Consider the following 25,658-nt stretch of genomic DNA (forward strand, 5'->3'; position numbering starts at 1 on the left):
CCTGCACGGCGCCAAACACGCATACGACCATCATTGGCACCAAGGCAGAAGCGACTCTCATCGCTGAAGACGACACGTCTCCATTCGTTCCTCCATTCACGCCTGTCGCGACACCACTGGAGGCGGGCTGCACGATGTTGGGGCGTGAGCGGACGACGGCCTAACGGTGTGCGGGACCGTAGCCCAGCTTCATGGAGACGGTTGCGAATGGTCCTCGCCGATACCCCAGGAGCAACAGTGTCCCTAATTTGCTGGGAAGTGGCGGTGCGGTCCCCTACGGCACTGCGTAGGATCCTACGGTCTTGGCGTGCATCCGTGCGTCGCTGCGCTCCGGTCCCAGGTCGACGGGCACGTGCACCTTCCGCCGACCACTGGCGACAACATCGATGTACTGTGGAGACCTCACGCCCCACGTGTTGAGCAATTCGGCGGTACGTCCACCCGGCCTCCCGCATGCCCACTATACGCCCTCGCTCAAAGTCCGTCAACTGCACATACGGTTCACGTCCACGCTGTCGCGGCATGCTACCAGTGTTAAAGACTGCGATGGAGCTCCGTATGCCACGGCAAACTGGCTGACACTGACGGCGGCGGTGCACAAATGCTGCGCAGCTAGCGCCATTCGACGGTCAACACCGCGGTTCCTGGTGTGTCCGCTGTGCCGTGCGTGTGATCATTGCTTGTACAGCCCTCTCGCAGTGTCCGGAGCAAGTATGGTGGGTCTGACACACCGGTGTCAATGTGTTCTTTTTTCCATTTCCAGGAGTGTATTTCGCTGTCGAAAACGACATTTTGAGTGCTATGAGCAGCAGGAAGAGTTTCTTGACAATCGTCAATAGTGCTGATATCTCCCTGAAGCTTCAAACTTTCCCTAAGAATATTATGGGCTAGAAACCCCATTGAGGCTGATCACTCCTCTTTGGAGTGCAGTGCGACCGCAATTTGTGCTCTGGTGTACGCGGTGGAAACACTAGGGAGCGTAGAATATCATTCAACGAAATTTAAGCGTGATCTGAAGCGGCAAAGGGTGCCTTTGTTCCTATGCTTTTTAGTGCTCTTGTTTCACACCGTCTTGTGGCGCGATCGTGGAGGGGTGCGACATTCACACATGCGTAAATACAACGGCAAAATGTACCTCTAGCACATCCCCCCTCCCTCTAGGACACCCCCTCCCCCATTTTGGGAAAACCCTCGGTGGCATTTGTCCTGTATTATTTAGCATTCAAGTAATGTGTTTTTGCAGAGAAAACTTGCAAAGTATGCCTAGGCGCCTGCAGGTAGGCAGTTACTTGACACTCTTCCGATGCAGTTGCATGCCTGTAGGTGCCAGGGCTACATTACACGTTTTCCCTGTGAAGGTACATTTTCAAAATTCTCAACAAATATGGGCGAGTGCCATGCCACCGAGATATTGCCAAATTGGGGAGGGGAGGGGGAGGCTTAGAGGCATCCCTTGCCGTTATACGGGGTGTTCAAGAAGTCTCTGCGTAGTGCCGTATGATTGTTAGTCGCGCGTGCCATATGCCGCAGTGAATATACCGAAATGAAAATCATTGAAATACAAGTTATTAATTTATTGAATATTCATTTTTACTTTCAAATTTTCGCATTAAATGTTGAAGTGCCCCCCCCCCCCCCCTTTTGTTGAATACACAATTCAATTCGTCTAATCATGTTTGCAAACACAAGCTGTAACATTTCTTCTGTAACAGAAGCAGTGAAAATGGATATTGCAGTTTTCAATTGGTCGATGGATTTTGGACGGTTTTTGTAGACAGTTGCTTTCGGTGCACCCCCGAAGAAAAAGTCAGGTGGTGTTAGGTCAGACGATCGTGGAGGCCAAATTTCCTATGAAATTATGCTATCACCAAAAACATCAGCAACCAGTGACATTGAAACGCGAGCTGTATGCGCGGTTGCACCATCTTGTTGAAAATAACCGTTCACTATTTCATTTACAAGTTGTCCTATGAATGGGTACAGAATGTCACTGCAGTATGTTGTGCGTTTATTGTTTCGTTGAAAAATATGGGACCCACTATCCGACGTCTAAAAATTGCAATCTAAACTCCTGTTTTCACAGAATGAAGTGGTTCCTCATAAATACACAATGGATTTGTAGTACTCCACATACGAGAATTTTGCGAGGTCATGCAGCCAGATAAATGAAACCACGTCTCATCAGTGGAAAACGTTTCATTAAGAACATCCCTTCCATTTTGTCGAAAAAAATTTTTGAACCATTGACAATAATGCAGTCTTTTGCCATGATCAGTATTTTTCAGTTCTTACATGATTGTCACTTTGTATGGGAAAAGTTTTAATTTTTTCCTTACAGCTGTGTGGGCAGTTCCGACACTAACATCGATTTCCTGGGCGAGTTTTCTTATGGACGTGTTCGGACTCATGGACATTTTATCGGAAATATCCAGTATTTTATCCTCAGACAAAACGCTAGGACGACGACATCTCGGTGCATCTGTCACTGAACCCGTACTTCGAAATTTGTTAATGAAATCTCCCACAGTATCGCGATGTGGGAGTGTTGTCTCCGGGAAAACTGAATTAAGTGTTTGCCGAACTGAAACTGTGTATTTACCGCCAGCTTTGAACACTTGTTCGACTAAAAACACACGTTCTTCAATGGTTAGCATTTTAACAGTGACAAAAACGAAACAAACGAACAAAGGAACTAAACTTAAACGTTCATGTCAACACGTGACGACACATACCAACGATACTACTTGTTGTGACTGACAATTCGCAATTTTTCACAAACACAACTTTTATTTATGTAAGTTTACAAGGTTGATGACTGAACAACAAAAGAAAGGTAACAATAACGATGCCAGTAAAAATCTCCTAATTGAGGCAAACAAAAGTTCACTTCTAATTTTCCACAAACGTTCGTGGTAACACACACACACTAGTAAAAGTCCAATTCAGAGACGAAGACGTAATCTTCAGCGGTCGAAGTCCATGAGGTTGGCATCTGGAGTGAACTGAACTTCGGGGCTGGTTCTAACACCCAAACAGCTGTCTCTAGCCATTCAGGTTTTGGCGTCGTGATACTTCGTGCAGGCTGTGGCTCAAGCTTCCACTGCAGGAAGTAGTACTCGGAATGCTCGTTTCCATTATCTTGTACGTAAATAGCCAGTGTTTACCATGGTGCTTTTGGTACGCCTTGGACATAGACAACCCTGTCATCTGTGGTGTAATATGGGTTGCCATCCCTCAGGGGCTATCTTGGTTCCAGCATAACACTACTGACGCTGGCTGAGATAAACGATACAATGGAATGTTGGGAGAGTCCACTTGAAGGGAAGTAACCCAGGCAGGCGAACAATCATACGGCACGCGCGGCTAACAATCAGACTTTTTGAACAAGCCGTATTTTCGTATGTATCAATGTTGCACCCATCCATGATCACACCACAGGAGGGCGCAAAACACAAGCACCGAAAAAGCATAAGCACCCTTTATTTCTTTGGATCGTTCTCAAATTTCGTCGAATGGTTTTCAACGGTCCCTAGTGCTTCCACTCTGTGCACCAGAGCAGAAATAGTGTTTACACTGAACACCAAAGGTGTGAGACCACATTCGATGGAGTCGCTAGCCCACGATACTCTTAATGAAGGATTGAAGCGCCAGGGAGATGTCAGCAGTATTAAAGACTCTGAAGAACGTCTTCCTGCTGCTGATCGCACTGTAAACTACCGTTTCCGGCTATGGAACGTGTGGGAATGGAAGGGATTAGTTTCATTGAAGCCCTGTATACCTCCCCCCCAAGGCCTTTTCTTGTCGATCGTAAGCGACGGTGTATATGAAACGTTTTCCGCGGCCTCTATTAAGGAAACTGCGTGATTTCAACGCCAGGCGGTGCTGTGCTGACGTCCATGATAGAGACGACAAAAGAAAGTGCGAAATGTGGGTAACAGAGATGTGACGACCTTTCCAACGTGTGACGCGTCCACGGTGGAGTTGGGCAGAGATTTGGTGTAATTTGCTGCTAATGTGACTTTATTAATCCGCTTTAAACGTCACATGAAATTCTAAGCTCTGGCCTTTTTTTCACATGTGTCGACATCTTGCTGTTTGAGGCATTGTTGAGCCCGACTGTGACATCGCAGGGCGCCAAACTTTTTCATCACTACAGAGGAAAGGCTAACCACCTTTGAACCAAATTTCAAAATTATGAGTCGCAATGAGAGACAATTACGGGGTTTTGTATGACTGATCCTTTACTTACTTTGCACAGTGGAGTTTTTAAACGTAACACACATATCAGTGACGCAACTCCATTTGAAACTGGCTAAGAATGTAATATAGTACACGAAGCAGAAAGGGTCATCTTGTATAAAGAATTGGACAGCCTAAAGAGGATATTGAAAGTGGTTTTATCGTTCCGAAATAACAACAGTGTGTAATATAAGTACCAAGTGTGTACTAAGTAATACGAGTGCGACGTTTACTTGAAATTGCTGCAGGCATTCCAGACCTTTGCTTGAATTAATACACACACACACACACACGTACACATAATTGTAAATGTCGAGAAGCATTTTGTAGATCATTATTATCCACAATGATGTAGATGTACTCCTACGCTAAGCCGCAGGTCACAAGTAATTTAGCCGGCCGCAGTGGCCGAGCGGTTCTAGGCGCTTCAGTCTGGAACCGCGCAACCGCTATGGTCGCAGGTTCGAATCCTGCCTCGCCCATGGATGTGTGTGATGTCCTTAGGTTAGTTAGGTTTAAGTAGTTCTAAGTTCTAGGGGACTGATGACCGCAGATGTTAAGTCCCGTACTGCTCAGAACCATGTTTTGAACAAGTATCATTAAAATTCGCTTAAGTGAACCGTAGACAAGTTACAACTTACTGTGAAGAGAATTTCAACAACAGCAGGATTGTTTCACTTAGTATGTGCAATGTTCCAGTGGAAAAACAATAAGTACGTGAAGAATGTTTGATTGCCGCCATACTCAAGAATATGATGCATTAAGATGCTAATCTTATTCCAGCCTTAGACAGACTGCCATATTATGTCCCGCCAGTACAATCAAGGACGAGATCTTATAGAATATCGAGCATGTACCTTACCTCATGACATGTCTCTCCTCAAATGCAATCGCCTATGCCGACAGTCAAATAAATAAGTTCAGCATCTTGAAGAATCCCCTCTTCATGGTTTAGTCTTCAAAACCAGAAATGCAAGTATGGGCAGGCCACTTCTATAAGACCTAACCTATAACTTTACATGTGCACAATTTTACGTGGATAACGCAATATTAGACCCTAGGTGTAGATCCTAAAGTGGGGGTATCGGTTATAAACATCATGTTACTGCAAGGTATCTGATGAAAACAATCTGTTGTTTGTTTATTACATTAAAAAACTGATTATGGTCACCCTTGAAAAACAGACAGTGAAACAATTGACTAACACTAACTGTATGAGCTCACCAGCCTTAGAGTATCATGGGTATCAGTGTTACTCCACTACCTAACAACGGTCACACCCAGTTAACTCAAATCCCGATCTGAGACTCAGATTTAATCCCACAAAATCCCAATGGAAATAACCGTGACGGCAAGTTGGTGAGTGGTTCGTCATGAATGTTAAACGCATGACTGTTGAACCTGAGATGGCCAGTCGTATGATATTCCAGAATTCCGGAACAAAATGAGCTAAACTGCTGGTGCCAATATTAATGCTCACTGTCTAGTTTCTAGTGTGCTGAGATGAACACCGCTGCCATGGAGATATCTACCTAGAGTAGATGAGGGCATGTTTTCATATCAGCAACACCGCCCTCTCGTCGTCTGCCAAGCTGTACTGTTCTCTGCTCTCAACAAAAGTCCGCGGCCAGTGTCAAATTCGGACCACTCTCGACCGGGGTTCCCGAACAAATCTAGACCTGGCCTTTCCTTTACTCTTGTGTGCGATATTTCTTCCCGCAAAACAGTGTCTGTTGCCAATAGCAAATTTAGAAACAATGTGGCCCAATAACGAGGTTTCCTTCCAGAATGCAGAGTCCCACCAACACAGTGCGTCGCATTTAGCTGTCAATCCTGTCTCAAAACTCTCCCCTTCTAATGAAAAACATCTTCACCAGCTCTGTACTCCTGATGTCAGACTTTAACAAACCAGCCTCGCGTTTTTCCAACAAGAGGCGAGCCTCACATCAACGCCTGCGAGGCAATCGCATTGTTTTGGCCGCCTTGTGTTTACAGAAACAGCTGATGGCTATCTTCAAAGCCGGTCTGCAAAGGACGAGGAAACTGCCTTCACTCACAGCTCATGGCACTTCTCTACACCCTAGTGTCCCGCTAGGTGGCATGGCATTGTAAACCGGACAATGGCTTAGCAGCCCACAGGGACATCACGTCAGTCCAGTTCCACAAACTCAATGCCTGGGCCGCACCGAGCTCAGTTCCTCCATGGTATTTCTGCTCGTTCCATCTCAGCTTCACAACATTCAAAAACCAGAAAGTCCTTCACCATGTTAAATAAGGAAAATTACGTAGGGCATCACACAATCACTCACTGTGATTCAAGATTTTTCTAATAAATATTCTCAATTCAATCGACCAATAAATTTATGCATTCTCATTCTCCAAATTATTAAATCAATATTAAAATTAATGAAAAATGCGTGCAAATTTGTCTGATACATTTCAATCTTCCGCTCTTCGTACAGGTGCTAAGTACTGGAAAATAAACGAAATTCGTATGTTTCCACTCACTAGTGGTCTATGGATACATTCTGGAGTAACTTATCACTCACAGAGAAAGTATTTTACTGCACAAAAAGGAAGCTGTTGGAGTAATATGTGATGTTCACACTCAGACACCTTGTAGAAGCTTCTTCAAGAACTTTGGCGTTTTATCATTGCTTCACAATAAGTATATTCTCACGTGAATTTCGTCGTAAGCGACCCCTCACAATTTGAGAAGAATAGTCATTTTCACAGTTACAGCACTGGATGATAAAACGACCTATATTTTTCATTACTAATACTGTCTGTGTCTCAGAAAGGAGATTAGTACGCAACCGCAAATCATTTTCTCAGTGCTATAAAATATCCTTCCGGTAGCAAAGTAAATTTTAAATGTAACCTGAAACCAGTTATTCTGGACGATGCCTGTCCAACAGAAGAAGTTTTAGTTAAACATTGGTAGTTTTGTGAAGCTAAAAGAACTAAATTTAAGCACTAATTACGCAAGTAGTATTACAGGCCGCTATTGCAATAAGTTAGAGAGCAAAGAGCTGGGAGAGGTAAGGTGCCAAACCATAAAAACATAACACTTTAGCCGGGGAAACACAAATTCATTTAAGTAAACAGTTATCAGGATTATTTAACTTTCACTTGTGGTTGAAATTTATCTGTACTTGGAGCAAACAGTAATCTGACATCAACAAAGGTAAAGTGATTCAGGGCTGTTTTATTGCCACTAAGGTAATATCTTTCTCCAATTCAAGGCTCTCAAAGCTTTTTCCGCTACTGCTGACAATAGTTTTGGCAAGATGGAATCTCATTGCCTCCTTTTCCAATTCCGAGTTTCCCACAGTACTGATGAAGACTGATACCAGCCATAGCATTAAGATATGGGTTCTTCAGGGTACTAATAATCAGAGATAGCATGAATGCCTTGTCTTGTAAAGGTTACCTGTTAAAATTGGATTGGTACAAGTCACAACATGGATTCTTTGCGTCTTATTTTTGCTAAAACTTTTTACATATGTGGTGATTTAATGCAGTTCCGCATTTTCTTATTGTACCACTCTGCTGATAGAAATTTATACTGTACAGCACACAATGTACACAACCCACACCTGTTGATAATTGGCCGGTGGTTGTGTTTGGTTTCACACACAGTTTTACAGACTTTCTCACCTGGTTTATCGCGACAAAATGTAACATGTGCTTTTCCCTCATGTTGCTTGATTCCTTACTCAAATTTCCCTGGCGTAAGCTAATATGGTTGCGCAACGAAAGCGCGGTTGGATTACGCGCTTCTTTCCGCTCACCTACACTCGCCTGTGTGACCACACTATTTGGTTTTAAGTAACCTGGTCGCGACTTTAACAACACGTCGCATCGACTACTCGCTCTTGCAGTATCTCCGCTTTGGTCCTGCCCTGTGATCATTCTGATGGTGTCTCTGCTAGTCATATGTAGAGGATCTCGATAGTTTGCACTTTAAGTTTCAGACTCAACTCCAATTATTAACCCAGCACGTATCCAAGGAGACCAACGCACACATGCGTTACGACATTAAATTAGTTCGGGCTCTTGTGGTGGAAGAAACTTTCATCATGGGTATTTGTGCGCCTGAGAAGGAAGTGAGATTATGATTTGTGAGTTCCAAGATGGCAGCTTATTGAGGATTCTCCAAATCTTATTACCTAGTGGTACAGGATCCTAAACTGAGCATTCATTGGGCTTGCTGGGTACTGGGTGCTACTTGACGAAGCATTGAGTGTAATGCTCCGTATTCGATAATAAGTCATGAACAGTAACTCAGATCAACTCACATACGGCCCTAGACTTTCACGGAAGTTTTAGATCATGTTAAAAGTTCTTGAGTATGCAGCCATTCCCAGAGAAATGCCTCATTACGAAGGCCTAAACGTCAGGTCAGAAGATGCTACAAGAATGAGCATCCCGGCCCAATAGTGATGAAGGCTCAGATTTAGTCGTCGCCACGGGGAAGGACTTCGTATCGTTCGGCAGTCTTATAACGTCATCTGACTGACAGAGAAGATCTGGCATGCTTTCGACTTGCAATTTACCAGACTGCTACTTTGTGTTATTTGCGTGCTGCGACTTGGCTGTGGATTTCTGGGCTTTATGGTTAAACGCTCATGTTTTGTTTTGGTTCTATTCGACTTCGACTCTGCATGGAAAGGTTATGACGTTATTGCATTGCACTTAGTTGTGCATAAATTAGAGTATACTAGCTGACAAACCCGGTATATTTTTTGCAAATTTTCTGTTAGAAACAAAAACAAAAAGTGTAATGTGTCAGCAGTGAAGTAATTGAAAAATTTCATTTACCTGTACTAGCGAAAACACCTTTGAAATTTGACGCGAATACAGTTAATAGCACAAAAGTAATAAATTTAAACGTCATACTGATGCGGCAGTTTTTCACGCATCACAATGTTTATGACATCATATTTCCTGAGCTATGATAGGTAGGTGGTTCTTGTCCGACAGCGATTGTTGCCTGACAGTAAGGGATATGTGTGTCAAGTTTGGTTGAAATCAGTACAGTGGTTTGAGAGGATTTGTGGAACATACACGTACACAGATACGAACATATGTTTTATAATACGTGTGAATGCCAAGTAGTTTCAAATACTTCAGTGGCAATGAGGATACTACCACTGAAGTATTTCATACGGCTTGGGGAATATTCCGACTTATTCATAATTGAAACACAATACAATAAGATCTTAACCTGTCCACGCTGAGTCGAAGTTGAAGAGAGCCAAAACAGAACAAGAGAGTTTACGAGAAAGCCTAGAAATCCACAGCCAAGTCGTCATACGCAAATAACTCAGTCGCCCAAGCCCGATAAAATATGTCCAATCCATGACGGGTCTTCTCTATCGTATGGTGTGACAATGCTGTTAGACGAATCGAAGTGCTTTGACACTGGCGATGCTGGTCGCTAGACAAAGGCGTCACGCTATAGTTGAGGGAGATCCCGAGCACGACGCTTGGGGCGGGCCACGGCTACTGGCGAGCGCCCACCATCGCTAGTCAGCTTTTGTGGGGTGTCCGGGGTGACGTCTGAGCCAAGGCCGGATTCGCCTGAAACGGACAGCGAAGCTTCCATAAACTGTGATTTTGGTTAAGGATAAGTTCAGGCCTCATGCAGCTGAGAAAACAATCCAGTGCATTCAAAATCTCGATTTTGAGTTGCTGGAGTACTCGCTCTATAGTCCTGACCTAACACCAAGTGATTTTCACCGCATTGGTCCGATGAAGGAGGACATGCACGAATCCAAATTTGCCTCTGATGAGAGGCTGCTGCGGCGCTGCAAGAGTGCATGTGCAAGATGCTATAAATCTTTTTCCAGGTCGAATCTGGATGCTTGTCGAGGGATGAACCTAGTGCAAAGAGGCTGAAAGAGATAACGTAGAGAAATTATGTTACTTTCAATGTCTTCTTCTTCTTCTCTGGGATCAAGCAGTCGAGCTTTCTATTACATACAGCCCATTTTCTTCAGATTTTTATGACTCCATCTCTCCATCTGGTTCTCGGTCGACCTCATACAACCATCCATCCATACATACATAGATTAATCCTTGTTCCATATATCATGAATACGACATTTCGTAATGATGTGGAACGTGTCACTTTAACATAAGTTTTCTTTACACAAAATAATTTTTTACAGTTACTTATTTATACATAAAAATCCATCTAATGAGAAAAAGGTGTTGTCATTCAGAAAATCTTTTAATTTCCTTTAAAATATTGGTTGGCTATCTACCAGACTTTTAATGCTATTTGGCAAATGATCAAAGATGTTGGTGGCAGCGTAATTCACCCATTTCTGTGCCAAAGTGAGATTTAATCCAGAATAGTGATAATCATCCTTTCCTCTAGTGTTGCAGCTACGCACTTCGCTATTATTTTTGAATAGGGATGATTTGTTAATGACAGATTTCATATACACTCCTGGAAATTGAAATAAGAACACCGTGAATTCATTGTCCCAGGAAGGGGAAACTTTATTGACACATTCCTGGGGTCAGATACATCACATTATCACACTGACAGAACCACAGGCACATAGACACAGGCAACAGAGCATGCACAATGTCGGCACTAGTACAGTGTATATCCACCTTTCGCAGCAATGCAGGCTGCTATTCTCCCATGGAGACGATCGTAGAGATGCTGGATGTAGTCCTGTGGAACGGCTTGCCATGCCATTTCCACCTGGCGCCTCAGTTGGACCAGCGTTCGTGCTGGACGTGCAGACCGCGTGAGACGACGCTTCATCCAGTCCCAAACATGCTCAATGGGGGACAGATCCGGAGATCTTGCTGGCCAGGGTAGTTGACTTACACCTTCTAGAGCACGTTGGGTGGCACGGGATACATGCGGACGTGCATTGTCCTGTTGGAACAGCAAGTTCCCTTGCCGGTCTAGGAATGGTAGAAGGATGGGTTCGATGACGGTTTGGATGTACCGTGCACTATTCAGTGTCCCCTCGACGATCACCAGTGGTGTACGGCCAGTGTAGGAGATCGCTCCCCACACCATGATGCCGGGTGTTGGCCCTGTGTGCCTCGGTCGTATGCAGTCCTGATTGTGGCGCTCACCTGCACGGCGCCAAACACGCGTACGACCATCATTGGCACCAAGGCAGAAGCGACTCTCATCGCTGAAGACGACACGTCTCCATTCGTTCCTCCATTCACGCCTGTCGCGACACCAATGGAGGCGGGCTGCACGATGTTGGGGCGTGAGCGGAAGACGGCCTAACGGTGTGCGGGACTGTAGCCCAGCTTCATGGAGACGGTTGCGAATGGTCCTCGCCGATACCCCAGGAGCAACAGTGTCCCTAATTTGCTGGGAAGTGGCGGTGCGGTCCCCTACGGCACTGCGTAGGATCCTACGGTCTTGGCGTGCATCCGTGCGTCGCTGCGGTCCGGTCCCAGGTCGACGGGCACGTGCACCTTCCGCTGACCACTGGCGACAACATCGATGTACTGTGGAGACCTCACGCCCCACGTGTTGAGCAATTCGGCGGTACGTACACCCGGTCTCCCGCATGCCCACTATACGCCCTCGCTCAAAGTCCGTCAAATGCACATACGGTTCACGTCCACGCTGTCGCGGCATGCTACCAGTGTTAAAGACTGCGATGGAGCTCCGTATGCCACGGCAAACTGGCTGACACTGACGGCGGCGGTGCACAAATGCTGCGCAGCTAGCGCCATTCGTGGCCAACACCGCGGTTCCTGGTGTGTCCGCTGTGCCGTGCGTGTGATCATTGCTTGTACAGCCCTCTCGCAGTGTCCGGAGCAAGTATGGTGGGTCTGACACACCGGTGTCAATGTGTTCTTTTTTCCATTTCCAGGAGTGTAGTTCTCTTCAAAAAGTTTCTTTCTTAAAAATTGACTTTAAATTGTGTCTTGTCCTGTACATCTTGTGAGGTGTCAGTTGAGCTGTTTAGCATGTCACTAAGATACTATAAGTTCGAAACCTAGTGATTTGCAGTGATTTGTAGAGAAGGGAAGCTCTGCATAAAATCACGCAAATTTAAAAAAGAAAATAATGTCACTCACCGGAAACGCCTTATTGAAGGAAAATTGACAGGGGTGGCCGAATGAAGCACGATAATGCCAGTTTTCTGGCTAAAATACGATCAGTGGAACTCAGAGGGTACCAGACTTCGAAAATCCTGACGAAGGGTCGACAAATTAGCATGTGAGGTGCTGCTGAGCTGCTTACCACACCCCCAAGATGCTGTTAGTCCAATTACTGGTGACCTGCAGAGAAATAAAGCTCCCCATAAGATCATGCAGATTTAAGATGGAAAATAATGCCACGCAATGGAAACGTCTTTTTGATGGAAACCTGATACGATGGCCCACTCAAGCATGAAAATATGGGTACCACACCACACATGGATATATTGATGAAGGGCTCATTGGTCTATATATAACAGAAACAAGTGGTCATTGCAACAATTTGGTTTAGTACCATAAAAAGTATCAGCATATGAACCACTCATAGAGATACGTATGTGAACATTTAATAAATGGATAAGGGATTGTGATCATGAAATTTAATCTTCGCATGCGTGGGAGAACACAGTAAAAGCATGATAATGAAACTAAGTTCCGGATATGCCCAGTGACTGTGAAAAGTGTTAGTGGTTAAAGAAAGAACGCGGAAAAAATACGCACGAACACCAGCAGAATCGTCAAAGTGCATGACCGAAGTAAGTAGCTGGCTGTGAAAGTTAAAACTGTGCAATTAGCTCCTGATGAAAGTTAAAAGTCGATTCCCCGTCGATTCGGTGACTGCATCGACGGTTCATTCTTGCCGCTGGCATACAGCATGAATGTGGAAGGCAGCAGCAGTAATGGTTGGAAATTCTGAGTCCAGCTCTCACTCTGTACACAGTACTAAAATGGATACAGCCTTCTGTGAGACAGTGAGTCTTGTCTCATCGGACGTCTGGCAGCAAGTGTTCACTCTTCCGTCTCCCAGGATCAAGTTTACTATTACTTACCCCTGGACGTTTGTACCAAGACAGGAATCTCTCCAGCCAATTACAGTAGGTCTGGCCAAGTCCGTCCAATAATAATTTTGTAAATAAGTTAAACAAACTTCTGCTCCGATGAATTTTGTCACTATTGACCAATGATAGCCTGACATGGGAAGGAAGGCAGAAAACCTCTCCCACCCCATGGCAAGTTTCTAACCCAGGCCAGTCGAGCAGCATACATGTAGGTACATGAGGGAAAGAACACATGATACAAAACAATAATTTTGAATCTATCAGAAAGACCGCTGCAAAAATTTTAAACTGAAATTCTTCCGTGCCGAGATCGCAGAGTAACAGCAGGTCCCCCTCACACATTCTGGTGTCTGCACCAGGATACACACTTTAACTTTCCAAAAGGATCTCTTTAGGCATCATACATTTGAGTTTCATGACAGATAGGCCAGCTCTTGGGCCGTCCAGAGTGCAGAGATGAGCAGAAGTGTTTCCTGTGTCCCTACCTGCGCTGAAACACAACTTTCATCTTTGAACATCTTTCTAGACCCCACCCCCGTGGGCCTCTCAAGTAAGCGTTTATGTCGCCCGAGCCAGCTAGGAAGCTTTTAAGGCTGCAGAAAAATATCTGGCCCATCACCGTAATAAAAGAAAAAGAATAGAAGAAGGACTTATCTGGGCAGTCAATGGTAGTATTGAATATTGTCTGCAGTTATCATGTACTATGAAAGAGTTGACTTCATTGACCGTGAGGATGTGCATATAACAATATGAAATACGTTGCTTGACAGTTTCAGAGAAGCTGCCAGGTAAAATCCCTTCACCATTACCACGAATGTCAAAAACATTGTACACTCAGTAACACTGCACAATTGGCGAACATTACTGTGAAGAGCCCCGTTCCTCTTACTAACGTGCTATGTGACTCAAAAAGTGGCATCTGTGTATGGAAAGTGTTGCTCTAGAGCAGGGATTCCTAACTTGGGGGTAATTTCAATTAACACTGAGGAAAATCAAATTTCCTCAGGGGTATTTCATCACGAATCTAAATTATTTTTAAATTTCAGAACTATTATCACCATTTCGTTAGACTGTAATACTGATTACGTAAGTTACAATTAACAAAGTTCTTTTCAAGTGCTAGTGTTAACACATGACACAATGTGGTGGTCGTTACAGCTTTTGAAAAATTAAGTATGTAAATAAAATCTTCCTCACAAAGTCCTCTTGCACTTGCTCCTATGCAGCTATGAGGGGAAATTTGCGATGTACACTCTTAAGTATCTCATGAAAGCTACTTCTTTCAGCTGTAATCAGTTCCTCCAATGTACCAGAATTTGCTTCATTATTCACATCACAACACATAAGGGAGCTAATTGATAATACGACGCAACGGTGAATATGTAATGGTTACTACACTATTGTAGGGCTTGCTTATTAATAGACGGATAAGACTGGCAGTCTGAAGTCTTCCACTATGTGCCAGTTCAGGAGTAAGGAGTCCAGTTGTCAAATTATTTACGAACAGCTTGTCTAGTTCATGCATTTTAACTTGACTGTATGCCGGGGCGCAGCGTGTGGGTGAACCAAGTGTCACAGAGGAAGCTTGTTTTGTAACAAGTGCCTACCCTCAAAGTGGATAGTTCTGAGATGGAATTGTAGGTAGCACTTTCTATGCACCGAGAATTGCTTCAGAATTGTATAAAAAGAAAATGTTAGACATGAGAAGTACCAACTGTCTCACTGATTCATTAACAAAATGCCGATAAAAAGTAAATATCGTTTGAACACCTGAGCTATAAACAATAATAAGAGACACATTGGTTGTTTTGAGAAATTGCACAATTTTCAATAAAATCCCATAAATAAGGTATTTGAAATAAATGCAGTGTGAGTCTTTGGTTCAGATAAGTCAATACATTCACATATATTGACGTAACGACATATTTTTAAACTGGCAAATCCTACCCAAACTGTTATTCCCAAGAATTCATCAATCGTACTTAATACTGCTTGTTTGCAAAAATAACGCACTTAATGTGGTTTAGCACTGGCTTACCACTGTTCACTTGCTAGCCAAATTAACGAAATATTACTGTGAAACTTCTCAAAAATACAAATTTAAAAGGTCCAGATTGCTTCAGTTCTTTAGAATAAGTTTTCCATTGAGAGTTTTTGCAATGATAAAATATAACAACCTCAAAATTAATGTTTGATTCAGCATAATATAAAATTAATTTTAGCGCTGGCTTACCACTGTTCACTTGCTAGCCAAATTAACGAAATATTACTGTGAAACTTCTCAATCACACATATTTAAAAGGTCAAAATTGCTTCAGCTTCTTAGAATAAGGTTTGCATTTACAGTTTTTGCAATGATAAAGTATAACAACCTGAAAATTAATGTTTTATTCAGCATAATATAAAATTAATTTTAGCACGCATCTTAATACTGGGCGTAAACAATGTTAAGGATAGCCGGTAACATTTCTACCATCATCATGTCGCGTGGATACACGCAAAATATTGTAAGGGACACAATTTAACGTTGTCGACTTGCTTAAATAAATGTTCACATTCATGTGGCTAGCAACAAACTTTGAAGCGCACTAGCGTTCAGGATCTTTATCTGAGTCGTAGCCATCCGCATCGTCCTCAGATCCCTTCAAATCGTTCCTGAAAAATGTTTTCCTGGTACGATCACCGGAAGCGCTACTGCTACTGGCAGCCATGTTTTTGGCACTTATCACTGTTTACATGTACACTCCCTGACAAAGTTGCAATTCTCGAGGGTGTGAAATTAGGCAGAGCCGCCATTTCTCCGTTTATAGTGGAGCTGTCTACTAACATGAATAAAAGCGATTGTTGACATAGTCAATTAGGAGATACACGATCTGTTGTAAAGTTTTGTTTATGTTAGGGACTGAAAAGCAATGAAGTGAATATCACACTCAAAATCTTCTTTTTTTGGACTGATTACTAGTTTTGGCTAACAATCTAACCATCTTCTGATCATAAAACACTCTTGATTAGTGTTTATGGCATTACGGGTTCACACATCGTTAAAATCTTTTTGAGATATATATATATATATATATATATATATATATATATATATATATATATATATATTATTTTAAACATAGCTGCGTAACAGCAACGGTTCCACGTAATTAGATTAAAAACAGCCGACCAGTTGCAAAGGATAAAGTAATCTTTACCTAGGTTTCGATAGGTTTAAACCTATCTTCTTCAGAAGACGGCAGTATTACATTAACATGGAGTGATACGTCATTGCCATTTTTACAAACATCTCCATAGCTCCATTAGTTCAAATACAATATTTGAACTAATGGAGCTATGGAGATGTTTGTAAAAATGGCAATGACGTATATGGAGCTATGGAGATGTTTGTAAAAATGGCAATGACGTATCATTCCATGTTAATGTAATACTGCCGTCTTCTGAAGAAGATAGGTTTAAACCTATCGAAACCTAGGTAAAGATTACTTTATCCTTTGCAACTGGTCGGCTGTTTTTAATCTAATATATATATATATATATATATATATATATATATATATATACACACTCAAGCGACAAGTAGAAATTTGTACTCAGGCCGGGAAACGAATCCCGGTCTCTTGCTTATCAGGCTGGTGTGTTACTCGCTAAGCCACCTTCGGACAACCGCACGGATTACCCTGGCACGCCTCTCTCCTCGATCCAAATTCTCACAGCCGCCCCAGTCTAGTATAAACACAAAATCATATCTGTAAGAGAAAAGTAAAGTCTCTGAAGCTGTGTCACTGCATTTGTATAAGAACCTGCACCTGGGTTTCAGGCTGGATCCTCCATTTACTTTCGATGCTTAGGTGCTATTCCAGAACATGGAGGGGCTCAGCAATTTTGTTCGTGTGTAAGGGGGAATTTACAGTAGAATGGGGTACAGTGAGAATTTGGATGGAGGAGCGAGGCTTGCCACGGCAATCCGCGCAGGTCACTGGACTGCTGTGCTAAGGCGGCTTAGTGGCTAACACACCTGCCCTATACACAGGAAACCCGGGCTCGATTCCCAGCGTTGGTACAAATTTTCACTCGCCGCTTCTGTCTATATACATAAAATCATATCTGTATGAGACCAGTAAAGTCTCTGAAGTTGTGTCATTTCATTCGTTAAAATCTTTCTTAAAATAATCCATACGTGACATGATTAATAACGGCTTTTCATTGTTCGTGGAAAGTAGAATTGAGCGATTGTCACGAACGATGAAACGCAGTCTTTTATCATGTGGATTTTGTCATTTGAAGAAAGTTTTTCGAATGGCTCTGAGCACTATGGGACTTAACATCTGTGGTCATCAGTCCCCTAGAACGTAGAACTACCTATACCTAACTTAACCTAAGAACATCACACACATCCATGCCCGAGGCAGGATTCGAACCTGCGACCGTAGCGGTCACGCGGTTCCAGACTGAAGCGCCTAGAATCGAAAGGGCACACCGGCCGGCAAGAAAGTTTTTCACCTTGTGTAAAGCTGTAATGGTGCCGACACTAATCAAGAACGTCTTATGATCAGAGGACGGCTAGATTGTTAGCCGAAACTAGTACTCAACACAAACACAGAAGATTTCATGTAGGATCTTGACTTCATGAGATTTCAATCCCTAAACATAAATAATATGGATAAAGTACATCATTCATGTTTTACACACAATAAAAAAGCACTCCTTCTTCAGGCCACGAGTGGCCTACTGGGACCATCCGACCGCCGTGTCAGCCTCAGCAGAGGATGCGGATAGGAGGGGCGTGGGGTCAACACATCGCTCTCCCGGTCCTTATGATGGTATTCTTGACCGAAGTCGCTACGCCCGACAGCGCTTAACTTCGGTGATCTCACGGGAACCGGTGCATCCACTGTAGCAAGGCCGTTGCCTTTTACACACAATAATTCTGTTTTTCTTTAGCTGTCCCTACCATTGTGTCCCTACCGTTGCATTTACCTTTCGTCATTTTAAAAATAGTTTAGTTAGACTACAGTAAGAGAACGCTCGTCCGGTTAGCCGTGCGGTCTAATGCACTGCTTTCCGGGCGGGAATGCGTGCCGTTCCCCGGCACGAATACAGGCGGCGGATTCATGTGTAGGTCTTATGTGCTGGTCAGTCTATGGATGGTATTTAAGGCGATTTTCCATCCGGCTCGGGGAGTGCGGGCTAGTTCCCCTTATTCCGCCTCAGTTACACTATGTTGGCAATTGCTGCACAAACACTTTCTCCACGTACGCATACACCATAATTACTCTACCACGAAAAAATTGGGGTTACACTCGTCTGGTGTGAGACGTTCCCGAAGGGGGGGGGGGGGGGATCCACTGGGAGCCGAACTGCACAATAACCCTGAAAGAGTGGTTCGGTGTGGGGCGCCGGATGGGTCAAATGGACTGCGGTAGACATCGCGTGGTTGTGAACCACTGAGTGGTATAGCGGGGACGTGCCTCTCCGTCGTTTCTAGGTCCCCAGTTCCATAGAATACAATACCATGGTAAGGGGAAAAAAAGGGGTAGTAGCTAATACCTGATTGTCCTCAGCGTGAAAGTACCTAACCAAAATTGTATCCTTTTATTCTGTGAAAGTACCAGTGATAAGATTGTTCTAAATTAATTATTCAGCAAACCTGCATGTGACTGCGTCTGTGAACTTGTTTATTTTGCCAGACATGCAACATGTATTTGACTCAGCAATAAAATTTAAGAGAATAATGCCGTTTGTGCAATGGCATTAAGATGGTACTGGAAAAATTAACTTTTGATCCTGATGTTTACTTGGTTCTTTAGTTGGTGGGTAACTTTACTCTACTACTCATTTTCATATTCAATTTAAGCAAAGGATTTGGATTATGATTCAGGCTGTTAGAAACACAATGTTGATTTCAATATATATATTGTTAAAATTTTAAGTCATACACAAAACCTACCGCAGCACGAAACACTCTTACAAAAATTTTGCCAAACGCTTACTGTGTCAAACGTTGGACATACAAATCCTAACTCTGAATATTATCTAACACAACCAATCTGAGCCCGCATCTCGTAGTCGTGCGGTAGCGTTCTCGCTTCCCACGCCCGGGTTCCCGGGTTCGATTCCCGGCGGGGTCAGGGATTTTCTCTGCCTCGTGATGGCTGGGTGTTGTGTGATGTCCTTAGGTTAGTTAGGTTTAAGTAGTTCTAAGTTCTAGGGGACTTATGACCACAGCAGTTGAGTCCCATAGTGCTCAGAGCCATTTGAGCCATCTTTTGAACAACCAATCTGAAATCATTATATATTTTTTCTCATTTACGTGCTAAGGTTTGGTCTGGGGCAGCGAGCTTGACCTACCTTACAGCTGTCACCACACGTCTGCTTTTTCTGGGCACCTACCCGCGACCACTCGGTTTTTTACTGCGCGTGCCCAGCCCTCTTAACCATCAAAGATTCTATAAAACTAATTACTGTTATTGCTACAGAGTATGTGATGTTATTGTTACCGTCAAGATACAAAAAATTTTGCAACAAATGTCCACTGCATACAGTTATTGTATATTACTTTTCATATTAATTTCTTGCACAATGGTAATATGGCAACTACCGACTATTTTCTGGAGCTACCCTGATCAGACCTTAGCACATACCTTTCAGGGGGTAGCAGTCTCGGAGAGGTTGGGAGCGAGTGCTGTAGAGCGGGGCCGTTGCTGGGTGTTGCAGGAGGGCCATGTCCGCCCCCGCGCTGCCGCTGCTCGTGCTGGTGGTGGGGGCCGCGCTGTGGCAGGCGGCACCCTGCCACGCCTCCTCCGGGTCCCCAGACAGCCCGCGGCCGTCGCGGACGCTGTCCCGCCAGAAGAGGCTGCTCTGGGTCACCAACGACGGCCGCCTAGCCCTGCCGCCGGGCACCTCGCTCGTCATCACGCCGTCGCTGTCGCTTCCCTTCGTGCGGTACCCCCCAGACGGGTTCCTCTCCAACATGTCCATCAGCTTGCCCTTCACCAGTAAGTTACACTGCATTCGTAACCTTATGGTAGTAAACTACGTGGCTTGTGTGCGAAGAGCCTGCTTCATTGCCTCTGTTTGTTGTTGTTGCGGTCTTCAGTTCAACGGGGTGCAGTTCTCTGCGCTTGTCTACCACGTGTAAAGCCGTCGACACACGGAATGAGATAAATAATGCTGACGTAGCGCTCTACGAGTTTTGTGACGTCACTTCCTCCTATTTCATCTACATCTACATTCATACTCCGCAAGCCACCTGACGGTGTGTGGCGGAGGGTACCTTGAGTACCTCTATCCCTTCTATTCCAGTCTCGTATTGTTCCTAGAAAGAAAGATTGTCGGTATGCCTCTGTGTGGGCTCTGATCTCTCTGATTTTATCCTCATGGTCTCTTCGCGAGATATACGTAGGAGGGAGCAATATACTGCTTGACTACTCGGTGAAGGCATGTTCTCGAAACTTCAAAATAAGCCCATATTGAGTTACTGAGAGTCTCTCTTGCAGAATATTCCACTGGAGTTTATCTATCATCTCCGTAACGCTTTCGCGATTACTAAATGATCCTGTAACGAAGCGCGCAGCTCTCCGTTGGATCTTCTCTATCTCTTCTGTCAACCCTATCTGGTACGGATCCCACACTGGTGCGCAATATTCAAGCAGTGAGCGAACAAGTGTACTGTAACCTACTTTCATTGTTTCGGATTGCATTTCCTTAGGATTCTTTCAATGAATCTCAATCTGGCATCTGCTTTGCCGACGATCAACTTTATATGATCATTCCATTTTAAGTCACACCTAATGCCTATTCCCAGATAATTTATGGAATTAACTGCTTCCAGTTGCTGACCTGCTATATTGCAGCTAGACGATAACGGATCTTTCTTTCTATGTATTCGCAGGACATTACACTTGTCTACATTGAGATTCAATTGCCATTCCCTGCACCATGCGTCAATTCGCTGCAGATCCTCCAGCATTTCAGTACAATTTTCCATTGTAACAACCTCTCGATATACCACAGCATCATCTGCAAAAAGCCTCAGTGAACTTCCGATGTTATCCACAAGGTCATTCATGTATATTGTGAATAGCAACGGTCCTACGACACTCCCCTGCGGCACACCTGAAATCACTCTTGCTTCAGAAGACTTCTCTCCATTTCTCGCCGAGGAGCCATGTCGTCAAGTGAAACACAAAATAACTTCTACGATATTTTCGCAATGTGCCACGTAAAGTAGAACCAATGTTAAGCAAGAGCGCTCCCTACGTCAAAGCAGAAAGAATGGCTCCTCAGAAAGTGAGACGCAGATTTGTACTTGTGTTCAGTAAAACCCAATGTTCGTTGGGTTTTACTCTGAGGTGACAAATGTCATGGGATAGCAGTATGCACATAAACGGATGGCCATAGTATCGCGTACACAAGGTATAAAAGAGCAGTGCATTGGCAGAGATGTAATTTCTACTACGGTGATTCATGTGAAAGGTCCCAGACGTGGTGACGGACGCACAGTGGCAATTAACACACTCTGAACGCGGAGTGATCGTCGGAGCTAGACGCATGGAATATTCCATTTCGGAAATCGTAAGGGAATCCAATATTTAGCAACCCAGTGTCAAGAGCGTGCTGAGAACACCAAATTTCACGCATTACCTCTCACCATGGACAGCGCAGTGGCCGACGGCGTTCACTTAACGACCGACATCAGCGGCGTTTACGTAAAGTTGTCAGTGCTAACAGACAAGCAACACCGCGTGAAATAACGGCAGATATCAATGTGGGACGCGCAACGAATGTTTCCGTCAGGACAGTGCGGCGGAATTTGGCGTTAATGGGCTACGGCAGCAGATGACCGACGCGAGTGCCTTTGCTTACAGCATACAGTCGCCTGTAGCATCTCTCCTGGGCTCTTGGCAAAATCGATTGGACCCTAAACGACTGTAATAACGTGGCCTGGTCAGATGAGTCCCGATTTCAGTTGGTAAGAGCTGACGGTACCGTTAGAAAGAGTCGCATACCCCACGAAGCAATGGACCCATGTTGTCAACAAGGTACTGTGCAAGCTAACGGTGTCTCCATAATGGTACTGTCTGTGTTTACATGGGATGGACTGGGTTCTCTGTTCCAGAGGAACCGGTCATGGACTGAAAATGTTTATATTCGCCTGCTTGAGACCAGTCGGCGCTATGCATGGTCTTAATGTTCCCAAACTACACTATGCGATCATAAGTATCCGCATACCTGGCTGAAAATGAATTACAAGTTCGTGACGCCCTCCATCGGTAATGCTGGAATTCAACATGGTGTTGACCCACCCTTAGTCTTGATGACAGCTTCCACTCCCGCAGGCAATCGTTCAATCAGTTCCTCGGAGGTTTCTTGGGGAATGGCAGCCCATTCTTCAAGGAGTGCTGCACTGAGAAGAGGTATCGATGTCGGTCGGTGAGGCCTGGCACGAAATCGGCGTTCCAAAACATCCCAAAGGTGTTCTATAGGATTCAGCTCGGGACTCTGTGCAGGCCAGCCCATTACCAGGATGTTATTGTCGTTTAACCACTCGGCCACAGGCCGTGCATTATGAATAGGTGCTCGATCGTGTTGAAAGATGCAATCGCCATCCCCAAATTGCTCTTCAACAGTGGGAGGCAAGAAAGTGCTTAAAACATCAATGTAGGCCTGTGCTGTGATAGTGGCATGCAAAACAACAAGGGATGCAGGCCCCCTGCATGAAAAACATGACCACATCATAATACCATCGCCTCCGATACTGTTGGCATTACACACGCTGGCAGATGACGTTCACCGGGCATTTGCCATCCCACACCCTGCCATCGGATCGCCACATTGTTTTTACCGTGATTCGTCACTCCACAGAACGTTTTTCAACTGTTCAATCGTCCAATATTTACGCTCCTTACACCAATCGAAGCGTCGTTTGGCTTATGACCAACCGCTTGACCACGAAATCCAAGTTTTCTCACCTCGCGCGTAATTGTCATAGTACTCGGCTCCTGATGCAGTTTAGAATTCCTGTGTGATGGTCTGTATAGATGTCTGCCTATTACACATTACGACCCTGTTCAACTGTCGGCGGTTTCTGTCACTCAACAGACGAGGTCGACCTGTACGCTTTTGTGCTGTACGTGTCCCTTCACGTTTCCACTGCAGTATCTCATCGGAAACAGTGGATCTAGGGATGTTTAGGAGTGTGGAAATCTCGCGTACAGACGTATTACCCAAGTGACACCCACTCACCTGACCATGTTCGAAGTCCGTGAGTTCCGCGGAGCGCCCCATTCTGCTCTCTCAAGATGTCTAATGACTACTGAGGTCGCTGATATGGAGTACCTGGCAGTAGGGTGGCAGCACAATCCACCTAATATGAAAAACGTATGTTTTGGGTGATGTCCGAATACTTTTGATCACATTGTGTAAGATCTTAGGTCATCTGGTCATAACTGTTCGCGATTGAGTTGAAGAACATTCTGGACAAATCGAACAAATGATTTGACCATCCAGGTCGCTTGATGTGAATCCCCTCTGTGCCCTTCAGGTGCAGTTGAAAAACGCACAGGAGGAACTAGATAGGATGAGGAGGGAGAAAGGGGTTGGGGAATGGGAGCTGGCTGTTGGCAAGAGATCTGCTAGGAGAAGGAGATTTTCAGATAGTTTTACTATTGGTGTCTGTAATAGATTTGACCAACTGTCAGAGTCTAGTGGAGAGGAATCTCTAGTAGCTGTAGATGTAGGAAGTATGCAGCAGACCTCAGCAGTTACGGTGTCTAGGACAGTTGCAAAGTCTAAGAGAAAGAAGAAGGTTCTGCTGTTAGGTAGTTCTCATGGTAGAGGTGTAGGCCAGCAGTTGCAGGAAGTTTTGGGGAGTGAGTACCAGGTCACCAGCATTGTGAAGCCTAATGCAGGATTGGCTCAGGTGACTTTTAACATAGGGGGGTTATGTAGGGATTTTACAAAAGAGGACCAGGTAGTGATTGTGGGTGGGGCTGGTAATAGTATTGATAGGGATGGGGAGTATGACATAGATGGTGACCTCGAAAAGATAGCCACTCAGACTGGCAACACGAATGTGCATTTCGTGGAACTGTTTCAGCGTCACGATCGGCCTCATCTTAATACAGCCGTCAGGCGTAATAACATGAGACTTGGGGGTGCGCTAATGACAAAAGGCATGAGTCACATTTCAGTGGCGTCGGTGGAGTCTATCAGCAGGGCGGGTTTCACTAGACATGGCCTGCACCTCAACAGGTATGGAGAGGGGAGGTTGGCAAAGCTTATAGGTGACAGCATAGGTGGGGGTGGTGGGATCACTCATGGGAAAATTCCGGTAGTTGTGGGTGTTAGAGCTGTACCTTTTTTAGATTGAAGTCAGCTGACAGGTATTCCTGCTTAAGGGAAGTCTCTCTAACAAAGAAACCACTTTCGACAAAGCTTAGGTATCCGATTAATGAGGGAATTAGTATATTTCATCAAAACATACAAGGCATTGGGGATAAAGTTAGTGAATTACTTATAGATGTTGACTCTGAAATTATTGGTATATCTGAACACTTCTTAAATAAGGAGATAATTCAGAGGCTTCCTTTACCAGGATACAGGTTGGCTGGCAGCTTTTCTAGGAACTCTTTGCGGTGTGGGGGAGTAGCCACGTATGTGAAAAACGGTATCCCATTTGAGTCAATTGATGTTTCAAAGTACTGCACTGAAAAGGTGTTTGAATGTTGTGCAGGTGTGGTTAAATTTAGTGGAGCTAAACTTCTTACTGTTGTTATTTATAGATCCCCAGACTCCGATTTCACAACGTTTTTGCTAAAGCTAGAGGAGGTTCTTGGTTCACTTTATAGGAAATACAAAAATTTAGTTATATGTAGTGACTTCAATATAAATTGTATAAGTGATTGTGCAAGGAAAAGGATGCTGGTAGACCTCCTTAATTCATATAATCTTATGCAAACCGTATTCTTTCCAACGAGAGTGCAAGGGAACAGTAGAACAACCATAGACAATATTTTTGTTCATTCGTCATTACTAGAAGGGCATTCTGTTAGCAGAATGGTGAATGGCCTTTCAGATCATGATGCACAAATTTTAAGTCTAAAAGATTTTTGTGCTGCAACGCAGGTTAATTACAGTTACCAACGTTTTAGAAAAGCTGATCCAGTTGCTGTAGAGACTTTTGTAAACCTTATCAAGGAACAAGAGTGGCAAGATGTTTATAGTGCTGATACAGTAGACGATAAATATAATGCTTTCCTCAAGACTTTTCTCGTGCTCTTTGAAAGTTGCTTTCCGTTAGAACGTTCAAAACAGGGTACTAGCACAAACAGGCAGCCTGGGTGGCTGACTAAAGGTATAAGAATATCTTGT

At 44.2% G+C, this 25,658-nt stretch overlaps 1 protein-coding gene across 1 annotated transcript in view; it reads left to right on the forward strand.

Moving 5' to 3' along the window:
• LOC126088422 (uncharacterized) overlaps positions 1–25,658 on the forward strand; it is an 82,442-nt gene that overhangs the window by 24,601 nt on the left and 32,183 nt on the right. The window contains exon 2 of the mRNA XM_049906565.1: positions 20,001–20,281. Coding sequence (XP_049762522.1) covers positions 20,001–20,281 — 281 coding nt within the window. The remainder of the gene's footprint in view (positions 1–20,000; positions 20,282–25,658) is intronic.

This window comes from Schistocerca cancellata, chromosome 6 (assembly GCF_023864275.1).
Source record: "Schistocerca cancellata isolate TAMUIC-IGC-003103 chromosome 6, iqSchCanc2.1, whole genome shotgun sequence".
Taxonomy (NCBI): Eukaryota; Metazoa; Arthropoda; class Insecta; order Orthoptera; family Acrididae; genus Schistocerca; species Schistocerca cancellata.